The 1328-nt window shown below is 54.1% G+C and overlaps 1 protein-coding gene across 1 annotated transcript in view; it reads right to left on the bottom strand.

The window, feature by feature from the left end:
* Positions 1-242: 242 nt before the first annotated feature.
* TSPAN32 (tetraspanin 32) overlaps positions 243-1328 on the bottom strand; it is a 19903-nt gene continuing 18817 nt past the window's right edge. Inside the window, exon 8 of the mRNA XM_004389432.2 lies at positions 243-1328. This exon is cut by the window's right edge and continues 1 nt beyond it. Within this exon, the coding sequence (XP_004389489.1) occupies positions 1218-1328 (111 nt within the window). The 3' untranslated portion in view covers positions 243-1217.

Below are 1328 nucleotides of genomic sequence, written 5' to 3'. Positions count from 1 at the left end.
CCATGTGTCTCTGCTCGCTTCTCCCTTTTATATCTCAGAAGAGATTGGCTTAAGACACTATGTAATCTTATAGACCTCATCAGTATAACTGCCGCCAATCCGTCCCACCACATCACAGTGATAGAGCCCACAACACATCGGACCACAAAATGGTACACAGTCACACAATACTGGGAACCATGACCTGCCAAGTAGACAGATATTTTGGGGGGACACAGTTCAATCCATGACAGTGGGTCTGCGTTGTTTTTCCGGGTCTTGCACATTTTCTGCCTTTGACAGGGTGCACTCTTTTATGACTTTTCTATCGCTTGTTTTAGTGGGGAATGTTTGACTGGTCCTTCTCTGACAGGTTTCTGCCTTCCACAGGTTCCGGCTTGTGCCGGTTCTGCTGTATAAGAACAGCAGAGACAAGCTAGCTGACACGGAAGGAAGACGTCGGAGGACAAAGGAGGTCGAAGCATCTACAAGGCCAGGACCTCCGAGGAGCGTTGCTGGTCGCAGAAGCTGCAAGAGACAAAAAAGGCCACACGCTGGCCTCCCGAACTGGGAGAAGATAAATGTGGTTGTGACATTTCTGTTACAGGAGCGCTAGCTACCTGAGACAAGAAGCAGCTGAGTCCCACCAACCACCTAATGCGCCTGGAAGTGGGTTCTTGCCCTGAGCCTCCGGAGAGAGCCCCGTGAGGCCAACCCTTTGATCTAGGACTTGGGAGACCCTGCCCAGAAAACCCAGTCACACCTGACCTCTGACCTACAGAGCTGTGGATGCTGTTTCCAGCTGCTCGATTTGGGGTAATTTGCCACCCAGCAAAGACAGCGAGCGCAGCGGGTGTCCCCGAGACGTGTGGACTTGGAGGCGGCTTCTTAGCCAGCGTTTCCAGCGGTTTGACACGTGCTATTCCCTGCAGACTGGCTTCCTTTATTCTTTCTCATTTCCCAGCCATTTCTGCGGATTCTGTGAATGACCCCTTATCTTTCCATTTATCTTATGTAGCCGGGTCTTCTGCCTTCCCCACGCCACCCCAGATGTGGAGGAAAATGGCTTGTAAGCCTCTCCCTAAGCGTCACGAAGGGCTGCTGGCCGGGAGCACCTGCACATCTGTGGGCAGACGGGTGGCAGGACAGGTCTTGAGGCAGACGCTCTGCTGTGTTGGCACAGCCCAGGACCATCCGCAAGTCCTCTTCCACCCAGATGATCATCAAGAGCCTGCATTTCATAGGGGTGCTGGAGTGCGGGGTCGCGCTGGGAGTATCTGGAGAGGCTGGGCTCCTGGGGCCGCCTGCCACGGGCTCTGAGAAGCAGAGGGGAACATGTGGCCGGGACC

Source organism: Trichechus manatus, unplaced genomic scaffold, assembly GCF_000243295.1.
Source record: "Trichechus manatus latirostris isolate Lorelei unplaced genomic scaffold, TriManLat1.0 scaffold00244, whole genome shotgun sequence".
NCBI lineage: Eukaryota > Metazoa > Chordata > Mammalia > Sirenia > Trichechidae > Trichechus > Trichechus manatus.
Note: the sequence above shows the minus strand (reverse complement) of the source record. Positions and strands in the feature narration are given on the sequence as shown.